Source organism: Egretta garzetta, unplaced genomic scaffold (assembly GCF_000687185.1).
Source record: "Egretta garzetta isolate BGI_Z169 unplaced genomic scaffold, ASM68718v1 scaffold258, whole genome shotgun sequence".
NCBI classification, from domain to species: Eukaryota; Metazoa; Chordata; class Aves; order Pelecaniformes; family Ardeidae; genus Egretta; species Egretta garzetta.
Window position 1 is genome coordinate 3682259 of NW_009260413.1, and position 15017 is coordinate 3697275.

At 36.0% G+C, this 15017-nt stretch overlaps 1 protein-coding gene across 1 annotated transcript in view; it reads right to left on the reverse strand.

The window, feature by feature from the left end:
* The window catches only part of LRBA (LPS responsive beige-like anchor protein), a 218713-nt gene that overhangs the window by 123121 nt on the left and 80575 nt on the right, over positions 1 to 15017 (reverse strand). Inside the window, exon 10 of the mRNA XM_009643664.2 lies at positions 12784 to 12896. Within this exon, the coding sequence (XP_009641959.1) occupies positions 12784 to 12896 (113 nt within the window). The remainder of the gene's footprint in view (positions 1 to 12783; positions 12897 to 15017) is intronic.

Here is a 15017-nt window from a genome sequence, read left to right on the forward strand (position 1 = left end):
GCTGTGCCCCCTCCCAGCTTCTGGTGCACCTGGCAGAGCAGGGGAAACTGAAAAGTCCTTGACTTGTGTAAGCACTGCTTAGCAACAACTGAACCATCAGTGAGTTATCAACATTCTTCTCATACTAAATCCAAAACACAGCACTATGCCGGCTACTAGGAAGAAAATTAACTCTGTCACAGCTGAAACCAGGACAACATCCATCCAGGTATTTGGATTCCTGTGAATACAATTGTCTGCATCATTGAATTATGCTTTGTAGCATCTGTGCCAAGAATGATGTTTGTTTTTCATACATTTTATTTTCAAGATGACTATCTGGTTTTCATTACTGATCTTTTTCATATATTCACTGGGCTTAAAGGACCAGGGGGACCATTAGGTCATCTCATCCAGCCTTGTGTTTGCATGACAAGCCATTAAATGCCTTTCCATTACATGATTTTGAGCCCAACTGTTTATACTTGATTATAGCATGAGCTGCATTTGGCCAACCTGCTTTCCAGAAAGGCATCTGACTCTTAAGCACATGGACAATCTGCTATTTTTTTCTTGGAAGCTTTTTCTACTGATAATTATGACCCTCATTCTAAAAAGCACATACTTCAGTTCAGCTATGAATTTACTGGTGTGTTACCAAAGAAATCTTACTATGCTTCGCTCTGACATATCACAGTCTCTGCTTACCCAGCATTTTCTGTATATAAAGATACTTATAGACTATAATTAGACATTTTAGTAAACAAAAGAAATTGAGCTCTTCAGGTCTTCCATTTTGAGACATTTCTTCCAGCCTTAAGATTTCTCTGCAGCCTGTGCACTTACCAATATATTCTAATACACAGATACCTGAAACGTGTTCAGTGTTCCAGTGTTAGCCTACTCGCTGTTGTAAATATGCTGAGTGCTGTGTACTCTGCTGCAATCTAACCACAACTGCATTTTTAGGATTGCTTGTTTAGTTACTTTATGTATTACCAACACATAATTAACTCCCAGAACCAGCCAATACTTGCAAAATTGTCAGTGGGACTTCCTGACCATCTGAGTAAAACTTCTTTTTCCCAGACAGAGATATAAAGACAAGATGCAAGGGTTTAATTATACCCAAACTTTATTAACTTTGGTCAACTGGGAAATATCTGGGAATAAACTCATATAATGTAGATCACTACTCTTTCATCTGTCATTTTTGTGTTTGAGAACGGCCGCAAAATGCCTTATCCCCTCTGAACCTATTCGAAGTCACTGCTAGAAAACTCACCATTCTTCCTCTCAAACTGAGTACTGCTTTCTTTAGGGATGTGGTTTAGTGGTGGGATGGCAGGGTTAGGTTAACGGTTGGACTTGATGATCTTAAAGGTCTTTTCCAACCTAAACAATTCTATAAATTCTATAAAATTCTATAAAAATTAGGTCTTGCAACTTCCCATCTTCTTTAGAGGGCACCTCACCTTTAATCCGTATCTATCTCTAATTCATTAAAGAATCTTATACCAAAGAAAGCAACAAACACACTTATCTGCTGAACTGTTTGAAATCCCCTCACTGAGCTGGTGCTTGAGCTGCTCCAGGAAAGATTTAAAAAATGAAAACAATCTACCAAGGAGAAAAACAGCTCTTACCAATTCATTCCCCAAAGCACTGGTTTCACAGTAGATGCCCAAATCCTACATCAAAGACTAGGCTAGGAGGGAGAACTATGAATTCAGATGTCAAAATCTGGCTGAAGCCAACGGGACAGAACTTAACAGAACTTTTGTATTCTTCCCCAGCGAGCATTTAGGTGATACATAATAATTTCTCTCCAATTCTAAACTGATTTACTATTTTTTACTGTTAATTGTAAATCATATTTTAGTCACTTGGCAACAGTTTTTGAGAACTTCAACATAAGCAGCTGCTTGAATTTCATGTAGTTTCTTAGTGAAATAATGAATCCTATGGTGAAACAATTTTTTTATACACAGCATTGAAACTGTGTGATAATTATGAATATTAGTGATTTTGACTACTGATTTTGACATCAAGATATGAAAAAAGAAAAATTCATATAGCTGTGCTGCCTTCTTTTCCAATCACTAAAGTCAATAACATCTCTGGCAAATTTGTTGAGTAGACATCCTCTGGAAATTTGTTAATATTGCATCTAGTTAAGCTTCTTCCCCTTTAGAATTGCCAGGTCATTATGCATATAGTTATAATCTAATCCATTATTCTGAATATAGAGATTACAAATAATTATGATTCTTGAAAATTTGTAGGGAGAAGGGAAACAAATGGGACAATAATGCCAAGCAAGTTCTGAAGAATACTTCCTGCTCTTTTTATGTTGACCTAAGACTAAAATAACTTTCAAGTAGATAAGAGTTGTAAGCAAACAAGACTTCATATGGTCCACAGAGAACAAACAAAAAAAAAGCCATAATTACCCTAGTTACAAAGCAAATAAATTTATACCTTCTCATCTAATTAAGTTGCTAGATTCATTGCTTCAGGGAGCAATGCAGAACAAGCATAAATAAGTTTAAAAAAAAGAAAAGACAACTCAACCACCAGTCCATCAGTGGCTACCAAACAAGTGGCCACTAAACATGATTGTCTAAATTATTTCTCCAGTTCACAAAGTAGTTAAACTTCCGTTTGCCAAACCTGGGAGGTTATCTGAAGGGAAGGATGATGCTTTACATGCCCTCTTTCTTTTCTTTTTTCATTAGGCTCCTGCCACTGGCTGTTCATAGAGGCAAGATATTGAGCTAGATGAGCTTCTGGACTGGCTCCTCTCTTACGACTTCATACTAAATGTGTCAGCACCTTCCCAAGTATACGGGCTCATGCACACGATACATAAAAGCCAGTCAAGAGCACTCCAGTACAATAAACTTGCAGTTAATTTTACATGCAAATGATTTCTTTGCTTAGTTATCTCTTTTTATTTACACTAGTGAAGAAACACAGATAAATGGCTACCAGCCACCTCATTTAATACTTGCATATACAGCTTAGGGTGCAGACAACTATTTCCCAGCAGCTCCTTTAACTAAGTGACAAGTACAACCAGCTGACTGTGATCAGCACTTTTATCAAATGTAGGACCCCTGGGCATTTTCTGATGCACTGCATATGCAATGAAATTCCATAATCCTCTTTTCTCAATGTTTTCTAAAATAAGTTTAACATAATCTATACATAATAAAACCACTGAGCTTTTTTATGTAAACATGCTTCTTTAAATAGTTGTCAGTCCTTACAAGCTTTCTTTGAAAAGACCCTATTTACCAGAAATCATGTCACAAAATTTACCAGACCACATTATGTTATAAAAAATTTTTAAAAGCTCGATTTTCTATTCTAGGGAAACTAAGAATTCAATAAAGGGCTGGAATAAAAGCACACAATAGTTGTGTGCATGCAAATTACATTAAGAGTATTTGTACGTATGGCTTAATGATAAGATTTTTTGAGAGCTCACACATTCCTTTGAGACAACAAGAACAGTCAGGAAAAACTGATCTAGAGGTGGTCTAATAAATAGAATGCCTGAACACGTCAATATAAATAATATTTAATGGTGCAAAACACAGAAGATTCCCAAAGTCCGCAGTTCAAAAAATGGATCAGAAACTAATCTTAAGCATAAAAAGTGAAGAAAAACTATGTTTAGCAATATTAGCAATGTTTTGGCAATATATTAATGACAATATAGACCTCAGGTCACCTAAAAGCTTGGAAGGATTTAAATTTAAAGGAAAAACCTCCATGCTTTCGTATTACTAACAATGATATCAAATGCTATTACAACCATCTGTAGCAGATTCCAAAACAGTTCACTGCGGAACTCCAAACTTGCAAAGTAATTAAGCACACATACACTTTTACTTAAAGTTTATAATAATAAATAATAAAATCCTTTTACCGGATTTTGAGAAACAGGATTTAGCGAGAAGCCACGTGCACTTGAATCATAGCAGTAGATGAAAACATTCTCTGCCTTCTCTTCACAGACCATGCTCCTCTGCCAACACATCATACAAGCCACTGTCACAGAAAACAGCAGCCATTATACCTAACACCAGATCTATATAAAACAATCAGAACTAAAATTGTAATCCTTTTGGCTTGTCCTAACACCACAGGACCTCAAGGTAAAAGCTGACACAAACTTGCATTTTCTGCAGATTAAGTACCATCAGGGCACACAAAATATACATTATTGTGTACCATGTGTAAGCACCAAGCCTTACAAAAGAGCAACAGCAGACTAGAGAGATGTACTTAGGAAAGTATAAAAAGTTTTTTACTGTAATCTGTATGGTCTCATAGAACTATTACAACTGGATTATATCAATCCTGAATAAAAATAGTCAGCTAAGAGCCCATCAAGGTATATTTTTTCACACGAGTTGCTTTGCTCCTATCTAAGATGCATTCATCCATCATTTTATTACCTATTTCATAAGGTCTCCTGATTAGCCAGCCATCATCTTCAACACCATCAACAAATTAGCATTGTCAGAAAGTTTTCTCAGGTCCCTTTTCATCTTCTTTTTCAGATTACCATATATGCTGAACGGTATAAAGTACAGAAAAGACCTTTGGGATGCCAGTGACCACGCCACTTTGAAACTAATCTCATATTTGTGATACTGAGGCAGTTTCAAGTGATTGGCTGGATATTATATGTAAAATATTTTTTCTTAATCTTATTAGACTATTCAGCTCAAGCTTTTAGGATCATACCATCTTCTCCTAGTGGTCTTTTTCTATGGATTTCCTTCACTTGATCCACACTTTCATCTGCTGATATTTGAGTGTGAGACAGATCATCTGATGTGTCCACCAAAGTCCACAGCCTGAGAACCACTTTAAACTCCTTCTTAAACAAAGACTATCATTATTATTATGTTACCATGCTCTCATTTTCTCTGAGCACTGTTTTTATACCTGTATTGTCCTTTGACCCCAACAGGCTTCCTGCTCCTAGGAGTTTGACCAACTCAGTTTCAGACAGCTCCAATTAGGTGAGATAATTCCCATCCTCATTTCCAGTACGTCTGCAATTTTCAACTTAGCCACCATCATGCTTGTTCAGAAATTTGAATTACACAGATGTGTGCCACAGCAGCTCATAATCTGCTGGAGTTCAAATGTATGAATATAAAAAGGAAGACAGACTGTATCAAGAGAATAACATTCACTTTACATTAGGAAGACAGAAAACACACATTTAAAATGTCTATGGCCCAAGATATGTGTGTGAAATTACTTTATTTTGATTGCTAGTACATTTTATGACCAGACATGTGCCCCATGGTTTCTTGTGATCATTTAAAAGGTCGTGAACCTCCCTCAGTTCATTTCCAATTAGAAGACAACATATGTTCAGGGCACCTAAAATTGAAACAAGACCAGGATGGACAATAACATCAGGTACAAACTAAGAATCACATTTTGAACATTCATTGTTAATTCTGAGTTATTGTTTTTCTTGTCTTTCCGCATTCCAAACAATACTCCTCCTTGAGGCAGGGGAAGATTAAGGTTATTAGGCTCGTTACGAAAATGATTCCTATTGATCCTGTAAACTTGGCTTTTGCTCTAATAACTAACTAAATAAAAAAGATTGCTTGAAAAGAATTAAGTGATCCTAGAACTGCTATATGCATCTGAAGTGCAAAGAGTATGCTTCTTGTGACTTCAAAAAAATCAGCCTCTGGTGGGAAAAGAAGAGAACATGGAAGAGTAAGAATGGTAGCAAGATGCACTCTATCATCCAATTATATGTTCTTTAGAGGAGGTGGTTTGTCACAGAGAATAACCAACTAATGACAAGGAAAAAAAAAGTCAAAGATATAAAAGGATAATTATGACACTGTAATAGAGCCATGGAAATTCCCAGAATATTTAAAAAATTCTATCTAGACTAAGAGTAGGATTTCAGAGAGTATGTCTTGATAAATCATCTCAGAGATGTATTTCGGTGAAGCTTCAGTCTCAACAGGTCTCTGTAAGAGCTGTGGAGGAACAGGCAGCTAAACACGCATGGAAATCACATTTTTATTCTGAAAAAAGCACTGAGATAGATGCTGCATGAAGCTCAAACCAACATATCAGCACAAAAACCTCTGTCTCTGAAAGTGAAACAAGAGGGTATCAAGCAGGGATGGATACCAAAATCCAAACGAGCTAGAGTTGTTTCAGATGCAGCAAACAGTTTAGTGTCTCTAAGGATCCTGTCTAAATCGGGCTTGACAACCCAATAACTACTTCACCTAAATAGTCACGTTTTCTTCGTGGCCATGTTCAAAAACAAACGGCTGTAGCAGATCAGTCACAGACCCATGGGACCATCGGCAGCTTTGCCTCCTCATTTTGGCAAATGTGCTAAAGGAATGGTACAACAGATTGACTCAGCTCTCAGAAAGGATAATTGACCAATTTTATCATTCACAAAAGTCCCTGATGGAATCTGCCTGAGGGTTACTGGCATCTGAGAGTTGCACAAAACCCCTTTTCCCCCTATTTAGAAATGGGAAAAACTTATGTTATTAAACCAAAAGTTTTCATGGGAATATAATAACTATTCAGCACTTTAGTTGGTACAATTTCTAATTCCACAATAGATTTTCTGGTCCAAACAAAGAAAGCCCATAAAAGTCCTAAAATTATAGCACTGTCCTGGGATGTGAGCAAGAGAACTTCATACTCTTGCACAGCTTTCTTCAAAGAGGGACTTGACTTTTGAGTTCTCATATCACAAACAAGGACCCCAATCACAATTACAATTCCCCCATCCTTTTTTAGCTCGCTTTCTCTAAATTCAAAGAGGACAGTTTGGGAAGAAAAGTCTTTTTTCTCTAGCCAGATTTTGCTCTTTTATGGTTTCCTGAATGTTACCAACACATTGGTGTATTGGACAGCATGGGACCTGAGCATGACATAAATGGTATAGAATAAGGGATGGAGAATGTGCTGATTTTGGCTGGGATGGAGTTAATTTTCTTCCTATTAGCTGGTATGATGCTATGCTTTGAATCTGTGCTGAAAACAGTGTTGATAACTCAGGGATGTTTTAGTTACTGCTGATCAGTGCTTACACAGAGTCAAGGACTTCCCTATTTCTCACCTCACCCCACTAGCAAGTAGGCTGGGGGTGCACAAGAAGTTGGGAGGGGACACAGCTGGGACAGCAAACCCAAACTGACCAAAGGGATATCCCAGACCATACGATGTCATGCTCAGCATATAAAGCTGGGGGAAGAAGAAGGAAGGGGGGGATGTCGAGTGATTGCATTTGTCTTCCCAAGTCACTGTTACACATGATGGAGCCCTGCTTTCCTGGAGATGGTTGAACACCTGCCTGCTGGTGGGAAGCAGCAAATTAATTCCTTTTTTTTCCTTTGCTTGTGTGTGCAGCTTTTGCTTTACCTCTTAAACTGTCTTTATCTCAACCCACGAGCTTTCTCACTTCTACCCGTACAAGACCCCATCCCACCAGGAGGGAGTGAGCGAGTGGCTGCGCAGTGTTTAGTTGCCGGCTGGGGTTAAACCACAGTACACATACATCCCTAAAAATCAAGGTACTGCTCAGAGTATTGCTTCCTGTTTGAATGCTTCCCCTCCCCTAAAAGTTTCTTTTAACATGATCATGTCAATTGTCTGTCTGTCGACCCTTTGCACAAAGGGGTATGGAGATCAAATGTACAGCTACAGCAAGGTGATAAACCAGTTTCTGTAATGATTTCTCTCAACTGTTCCCTGTTTGCACACAATTTTAGACAGGATGGAGTGTCCCTCTCCTCAAAAAAGCAAGTTGTTTTTCACAAAGAAAGCATGATTAACTTATTATCTGATAATTAAGAGAACCTGATAAATATACTTTATACTAAAAATCCATAACAGACTAACAAATGAATAATGAAAAATGTGTCTCCTTTTCAATTACCACTGCTTCAGGCTGACTGCAGACGGGGCTTGTCTTGATATCTCTACCACTGTTTCTTGAGGTGATCCAAAATTCTAGAAAATATACTGGACCTTTTCCTAACAGCCAGGGATCCAGATACAAAGTCTGAAATATTTTTATTTCCTGTACTGTTCTGTTTTAAGCAGGGATTCACGTGAACTGCCCTGAAAGGAAAAATATTTGTACCTTCCTTCCGAGCTTAGCCTGTCTGGCTTTGGAATGCTTTTTAATTAAGCGGCACCTTTTGTCACAGGTACAGATGACAAATTTACTGCCTGAAACACCAGTGACAAAGCAACCAGGGCAGATGCAGAGCCCAGCAGTGTCAAGCATCACAGGTTTCAGAGCCTAAATTCCAGATGTAATTGCCTACCAAAATAAGTCATCACTGCTGCACCCACTACTGCTAGTTCTCACTCTGTTCCTCTCACCTTCTTTTAGTGTCCAATTTTGGAACAAGCTTTATGCTTAGAAGGACACTGCGTCCTTCTGGTGAGTTTATCAGTTTTAACTAGTAGTAACCTGTATTGATTTTGTGTTGGAGCATGAGCTGAATAAAACATAATTTTAGTTTCCTACATGAAAAGCACTGGCTCACAGAATGCCTGTACAAGTTTCAATGCCTCCCTAGACAAAAAGAATTCTTTTAAAAATTCTCAAAAATATAACAGGTGCACATCAAAACATTTGTTACCTTCTATCTCTTTGCCAAGGGCTAATAAGAGATAACTAAGGAAAGTTAATGCCCATCCCACTCTGTTTCCTCACAGGGGAAAATACACAGCCCAAATTATATGTGTGGTGAATTTGTGATCCTGAAATGGGCACCCTGCAGCTGAATTTAGGCTCGCATGCTGAAGAACAATCAACAATGAAGTTTACATTAGAACAAAACCAGTCTAATTTATCAAGCAAAAACAATCTATTACTTCTCTTCTGTCAAAGTGTATTTGATATCAGTGACTCCCACATACCAATTAACACCTCACTTCACTGAAGGTGAGAGCTGTTTGTTGCTTTTGTACACTTGACTGGAAAGAAGTCATTACACACATAACAGTCACTATAAAATTGATGATGATTTAGCAAATATTGCATGAAAATGGTAAAAATGAGAATAGAAATATTATTATGTACACATGTAGCTATAGTGAAGACAAAAGATTTAAGAATGTCATAATTTTCTTCTTCTAGTACTGTCAGTTTATGACCTTACAGAAATGTGCCTTATGAAAGAAAAACTATCAACAGCTACTTGCATACAGCAAGATCATGTAACAAACTTTTGAGAGTATAAAATCATGCTTTGATATCTCAGTATTTTCCATGTATTTTTACTTCTTTTTTTTTTCCTTATCCACATCCAGAAATACAACACAATTTATTGCTTCCACTGAATAAAGAAAAGGAAATAAATGTGCTTTTGAATAACGTAAGTAATGCAGAAAATGGGACACGTTCTGGTGGGAAACTGTGTCTGTTGTATAAATAAAATATAAGCAGCTATAAATATAATATGTAATACTCGTTCCAAACCATAGTCACCTCTTAAGAAATAAACACTCAAGTCAAAGCAGGGTAACAGACTGGCAGTGCACTCCTGGCGTTTGTCAGGAGCATTCACCAGGCTGACAGTAATATTAACCACAATCCATTTCAGTTGCTTTGGTTTATCATTGTGTGACTGATGTTCAAAACAATGCCATAAGAAGCTGCTTAAATAAAGTGTTGGTTTAACCTATACACTGCAGTTCTTTAAATCTCTACTAACTGTGGACTTCTAGCTCATACATTAACAAAACTGTTACTCATGTTTGACACTTTATGATACTTAACTTTAACTTGTAATTTCTAAAGAAAGAGGAAAAAAAAGAGAAAAGAAAAAGTATTCTTTTTTATTTTTCTTAGGTACCAAAAATATTACAAATATTGAACTGACATCCTTTCTGCCAAACCAAAATCTAAGTTTTCCTTTTCTTTACTCAGTGGGAGCACTAAATTGTGATGCATCTCTGGACATGGATAAGGAAAAGAAATAAAGTAAAAGACTGTTAAAAAGTAAACACTGTTAAAACCATGTTAAAAGTTAAATGAAATATCTTTAAATATTTTTAAAACATTTAGCAGTGCAAGCATAGACATGCTACAACACATAATTAGCACCCTATTTTAAAGCGTTACCCCCAAAATAACAGTACTACAATGAAAATATCATGATCTACATGACTTTCAAACATTTTCATAGTTGAATATTAGCAAGGCTTTTCAGATATTTGCCATGAACGCATCATCCGACACAAAGTTTAACATTTAAACTACATAGAGGTGATACTGCTAGAAATGCCTAAACAGTAACCAAAACTTGAACTGCTGTATCTGAGACAGGTAGGGGACAAAGACTTTCATTGTGTATATGGGAAGGACTGGCATTCATCCAGAACAGCACTCACATTTTCAGAGATCAAGATGCACCTTCTGATCAACAACATTTAACAGAACACAAGGGAAAAGGCATGTTAAATATATATAAATATTCACTATTCCCTAACAACAGGGGCACATCTCTGCCAATCGGCTGTTTAAGATTAATAGCTCCCCAAAATAGCATGTTACAGCTTAAATAATATTAATGCAACTCCGTCTACTCTTCATACAATATGACTGACATCTAATACTGTACTAGTTATTTCCTGTATTAAATTCATAGTTTTCAAACATAGGATTGAGAGGATTAAGTATAGATACAGATACAACCTAAGTAAAGTCCTCTATCAGTGACAGCTATGTAAAGATACCCTCAGAACTTAAAGTATACTTAGTAATCCTCAAAGACTACTTTCATGAACAGAGAAATCCATATAACCAGGCACTGGTAATAAAAAAACACAGAGAAAAAGAGTGGGTTTGCTATCCAATTTCTTAATGGGGGCAAGAGCAGTACCTAATCTACAATGAGGAAAAATTGCTCTACACTGCACTTGGTTCTATTTCAGGGTGGAGGAAGACAGACTAGAACTATAGTCCTGATGTATTGGTTAGTTTACAAATTTAAATACAATTAAATGGAAAAGCCTCACAAGTGCAGCAGCTGGAGAATCCCTTTTTTTGTCTTGAAACATGTTAGCAATGACGTGATATATGCAGAAGTGTCATTTAACAAAAGTTAATGGAAAATGAAGTTGCAAAAGTCAAGCCATAATCAAGGAAATTATTAATGATTAATACATTTAATTTATGTACTAATTCAAGCTACACAGAGCTGATGTTACTTTTAAGTTTTCAATTTTCACTTAAGTGTAATTCACGAGTGTAGTCTGGGTTGGTGAAAGATATTTTCAGTGGCAAACTACCCTCAGATATTTTTTAGCCTGGGGATTACTAAGAAATCATTTATTAATTCCACAACAAGAAATTATTTTACAATATTATTTACATTCGAAAGATTTGTTAAAATATAAAGTATGTGTAGATTTACCCACAAATATGGATTTGTGTCAGTCAGACATTCTTAGAAAGCATACAGTTCATGACTTACTCAAATAACGCTATTAGAAAATGTTACAATGACAGTACCTCAGTATATCTCTGCTTTGGACTTAAAAACTTTATTCTTTTAATTTATTAGTATGTACATATACACGCACAAAAGGTAGGATATAGTCTTCAAATACATATATGGATATATATACACATATATATATTTGATTACTATATAGTACCTTTTTAAGGTTAAAATATTAAATCTGTAGTAAAAAATATAATTAATTTTCTAGAGATTTTCACAGACTTGTGTTTAGCCTAATCAATTGCGAACTGAAAGCAAGAACTTTTTAAAACTACCTTACTTCTTTAGGAATTTTACATTCTACCAAATTACCAATTTGTATTGAAGACTTTTGTAAAAAAACAAGCTATAATTAAAATACGTTCTTCACCTTTTCCACTAATTAACTATATTGCTCCATGTGCCAACTTTTCTAAAAGCTAGCTTTTAGAAAAAGATCCCATTTGATGATCGGTGCACCTAGTCTTTGTAGAGAAAATGAGAGATGCTTCTACTTTGTAACATGAAATATTCCTTTCTTGGAGAAGATTGAAAGAAAGTAATTACATTCTATAAAGCTGTAAACAGGCTGTATAATACTGTATCTGCATACGCTTGTTTGGGAAAGAACCTTAGAAAAACAAGGCTACCCTGCCAGAAAGGAGTTTGGAAAAGTTGTTAAAAACTAACAATGTCAGTCTGACAAAGGACAACTGCGTTACTTGAGCGTAAGTGAAAAATTGGAAGTTTCTACTTACGGGAATTGGTCTGACAAAGGACAACTGCGTTACTTGAGCATACCTGAAGGGGATACACAGAGGAAGTGAAAAATTGGAAGTTTCTACTTACGGGAATAAGGGCAATGATTTAGAAGTACTTAAAATCTAATGGTGTCACAGGCTTTGATACTAAACCAGCACAATTCTCATCCGAAAAAAACAGAAAATTATTTGGCTAATTTTTAAAGTTTAGCAGCCTCATCATTCCTAGCTTCATTAAAATTTGAAATTAAATGTAACACATATGCTCCAACTAAGAGCACCTTCCATTAACAATTATTAAATTGTCAGAATCAGAAGCAATAAGAATACATCAATAATTCATTTTTCCACAATCTGATCCCCATTATCAGTATACGTATATAGAAATGAAACACTGTTAATGGTTGTGCATTTAACATTGATGTATCAAACGCAGCAGAAAACATTAACAAGACTGAAAGCTACTGTGATAAATACTGGAGAGAAAAAAAAGTCTATTTGATGCCAAATACCTTTGACAAATCCCTGAAGTTGCTAGGAAGTGTAAGGTCCAACTCCTCTGATTCATAGTTGGTGATAACCCAGGGGAAGACAGGGTACTGATTTAAATCATTGTAAGTTCGCCCTGACAAACAACAATAAAAAAAACACACCATGAGTTAAAAGAATTATATTTAACTAAAATACCAACCTCTGAAGATACAACGATATAATTTTATGACCTCTTCAAAAGCACTGTAATTTATTTCAGGTCTTTTATAATTTCAATATTCTACCTTGCTTTATTGAAAAGGATAATGAAAAAGTTCACAAACTGCTAGTATTTAGTTTAAAACATAGCAGTCCATTTCACTTTAATTGTAAACTCTTTTGCATACAGTAAGAGTGACAGCTAAATCCATTCATTTTCTATGCACTTTTCTTTTTCTTGTTTATGTCATCTTGTCTTCTGTTTCTTTAAGGTGAAACACTTCAAAAAAGGGAGAGGCAATAACTTTTGTTGATATTAAAAATTAAAGCAATATTGTTAAATACTGTATTAAATTCAATATGCAAAAACAGAATGATGCAGCTCAGGATTTTAGATTGAGAAATTATGTGAGTAATAAACATTTTATTTAGATAATCCACTTGGAGAGGAATTCCTCTTTGACCATTGACCACCTATGGACACGGCAACATTTACCAGAACAGAAAATCTGCTCTGTTTTTAGGTTTACACATGCACCTTCATGCTTCTGTAAGATGGAAATAATACACTTCTTCCAGTAAAGACAAAATATTCAATTAGAATAATTGTATGCCATACATACACATATACCACGTACCCTGGTTTATAATTTTAAAATGCATAATTCTTAGACAGATCCTGTCTCTTTTTATTACATTGTTGCAGAAGCTCATTCATTCACATCATCTCCAATTGTACATTCTCAGATTTTATCTAGCCTGGTCTTGTAAGTCTCAAAGGACAGGTTTTTACTTCTTCCCCAGGAATATTATTTCACAACACAATCCGTCAGGTTGTCAGAAAACATTTTCTAAAACTCCACCTAAGTTTTTCTTTTTCCAGTTTCCTTACACTATTCAGTATTTTTCCATCCTGGTTTGCAGAATTTTTAAATGGTAGAGTTAGATCCTTTCTTTCCCCGATCAGTTGGTTATGTTGCACATTATCTCTTATTCAGCATTAAGGCTACTTACGTGACACTGTGATGTCTACCTTTATTTGTTTCAAATTGATAGCCATCACGACAATCTTTTAACTCCCCATCACGGGCAACTAAACCTTCCCTTTTCCCATAATGTTATCCTTTTGTTTCTTTAGATCTCAAATATCAAGTAGGTAAGAATTCACTTTATAATTTCAATAATATATTAAAGCTGAAAAGGATCATTCACTAGAGCCACAGAAAACCGTGTCATGATCTTGCCTCATTCCACTTTGACAGTGAGGAGGCAAGCAGATCTATTACTTTCATAAAATCTGCCAGCATCCTAGTATCTCTGACTTAGTGACTGATTATAGAAACTAGCAAAACTGACCATTTGTATAAAATGTAATTAGCGCAAGCAGAAGCATTTGTTATATCAATCATGTTAGCAAAAGCCAAGTCTGAAAGGGAATTAACAGACCTTTCAACACCACAGAAAAGAGCTGAAAATTGAGAAATTTTGTAAGTTGCTTTGAGAACAAAGTATGTTGGAAAATAAAAGAGAGGTCATGAGACCTAACAATTAGCCTCCATTTACTAAGCTGAAGTCAAGTTGGTTAGAAGCTAACGGGGTAAGATGGGTTACATGAAATAAAGCTTAGCATTTACAGAATGAGGGGTTAAGACAACCATATAGGGGTATGAATTAGGATTTGGGAATGAATGAATGAATGGTGCCCTGGCACAGCAGCACTGGTGATCTACAGGCACTACACTCTTTTCTGAGACCAACCATACATCTCGTAACAGTACTATTTATGGGCTCCAGGAATATCCTGCTCCCCAGCTGAGACTTCCCAGAAGGTTCCAGCCCTACAGAAAACTTGCTGCATCAGCGGTATTTAGGGAGGATAGTACTTATGAATATTAAAACCAAGGAATAAAGAAGTTACTATTTCTGAGACTCTCCTAAGTAGTAGACAGCCTGTGTAGATCCAGTCCTCCCACAACAGTCAAGATATTCTGACTTTAGAGATATATTTTAAGTGCAGTTCAGTACAGCATTAAGAATTGCAAGCACCTCTGTTCTT